Source organism: Sinocyclocheilus grahami, unplaced genomic scaffold (assembly GCF_001515645.1).
Source record: "Sinocyclocheilus grahami isolate Dianchi unplaced genomic scaffold, SAMN03320097.WGS_v1.1 scaffold12794.1, whole genome shotgun sequence".
NCBI lineage: Eukaryota > Metazoa > Chordata > Actinopteri > Cypriniformes > Cyprinidae > Sinocyclocheilus > Sinocyclocheilus grahami.
In genome coordinates, this window is record NW_015514608.1 from 4491 (window position 1) to 5835 (window position 1345).

General features: G+C 37.3%; 1 protein-coding gene across 1 annotated transcript in view; it reads right to left on the reverse strand.

Annotated features, from left to right (window-relative positions):
* Positions 1–1229, reverse strand: part of LOC107578927 (chitinase domain-containing protein 1) — a gene marked incomplete at its 5' end in the record, with an annotated part of 5655 nt that extends 4426 nt beyond the window's left edge. Inside the window, 4 exons of the mRNA XM_016264827.1 lie at positions 421–482; positions 742–848; positions 936–980; positions 1079–1229. Of these exons, the coding sequence (XP_016120313.1) occupies positions 421–482; positions 742–848; positions 936–980; positions 1079–1229 (365 nt within the window). The remainder of the gene's footprint in view (positions 1–420; positions 483–741; positions 849–935; positions 981–1078) is intronic.
* Positions 1230–1345: the final 116 nt, after the last annotated feature.

The window sequence follows — 1345 nt, forward strand, 5'->3', positions numbered from 1 at the left end:
TCTGAATACTTTCCGTACCCACTGTATATATATATTTTTTTACCTACATGCTACATCACAATTAAAATGTGTTGTTGTTAAATTATTGAAATATTTACTTAAAATCGAATTAAAATCTCACTTCAATTAAATATTTTATTTTATGTCAAGTGGGGTTCCACTGAAAAACAGTGCGTGAATATAATTTCAGTAATTATTAATATTTCGATCTTTCTTTTTTTATTTTATTTGCATTATTTCATTGTTTCAACTTAATTTTTTATTTCAGTTTTACTTATTTTAATACTTATTTCAGTTAGTTGCCAGGACAATATTTCTCATTTCCAACCAATTCATATTTTATTTCGGCTTTAATTCAATTATCAAAAACATTTTTTAACAGTTCCAGTAAACAATACCAACGCACATATTCTTACTCACTTTCTCTTATTTCCTCCAAGCTGACTCCATAACTCCAGTGTGTAACCATCAAACCCTTCAGCCTAATGAGAAAAATCACAGTCAGTCAACGATTCTCGCGATGAGGAAATGAAATGAAGTTCATCAGAGCAGATTAGCCAGCATACATATATATCTTGGTTACACAAAAGTGAAATCACACTGAATAACTAACAAAACTGGGAACTAACAAAAACCTGAGCACTCCAAGTCCCATGAAGTGGAATATGGATCCTAGTCAGGAACCATCCTGTAAAAATGATTATCCCAACATGACGTGAACACAGCATGTAGATACAGCACCTTTGCCACTTCCAGCGCCTCTCGACCCAGCTCCTCCATCTCATCCTCGCTGTCCAGAACACTCATGTAGTCCTGATAGGACCATCCATCAAACAACAGCCGAGGAACTGAGAGAGAGAAACCACACTGAGAACCTGACGCTTTCAGCTAGATTAACCTTGTGTCTTCCACAATGACATTAAATCCATACTCACGTATTTTGTTTTTTTTATTGGCCTTCCTCACAGCTTTGACCCAACCTGTGAAAAGACGAGCATCGTTAGTGCTTAAAGAAAATCATTTGGCTTTTTTCTTCTTAAAGCATCATTGTTTTATGAAGGAAGGGAAGTGATCAGACCGGGATCATGGTCATGAAGACCGGTGACGTGGAAGCTCTCTGGTCCCCTCCGTCTGAGCTGAAGCCACACCGGAGACACCGACGTCAGCTTCGGACCAAACACCTTAGCGATGTCATATCCATGAGAATTCCACTGAACGATCAGACGGAAAGATGGATGAATGGATGAAGAGATAAATATAATAGATATGATAGAACGACAGATAGATAGAACGATAGAACGACAGACAGACAGATAGATAGATAGAATGACAGACAGACAGACAG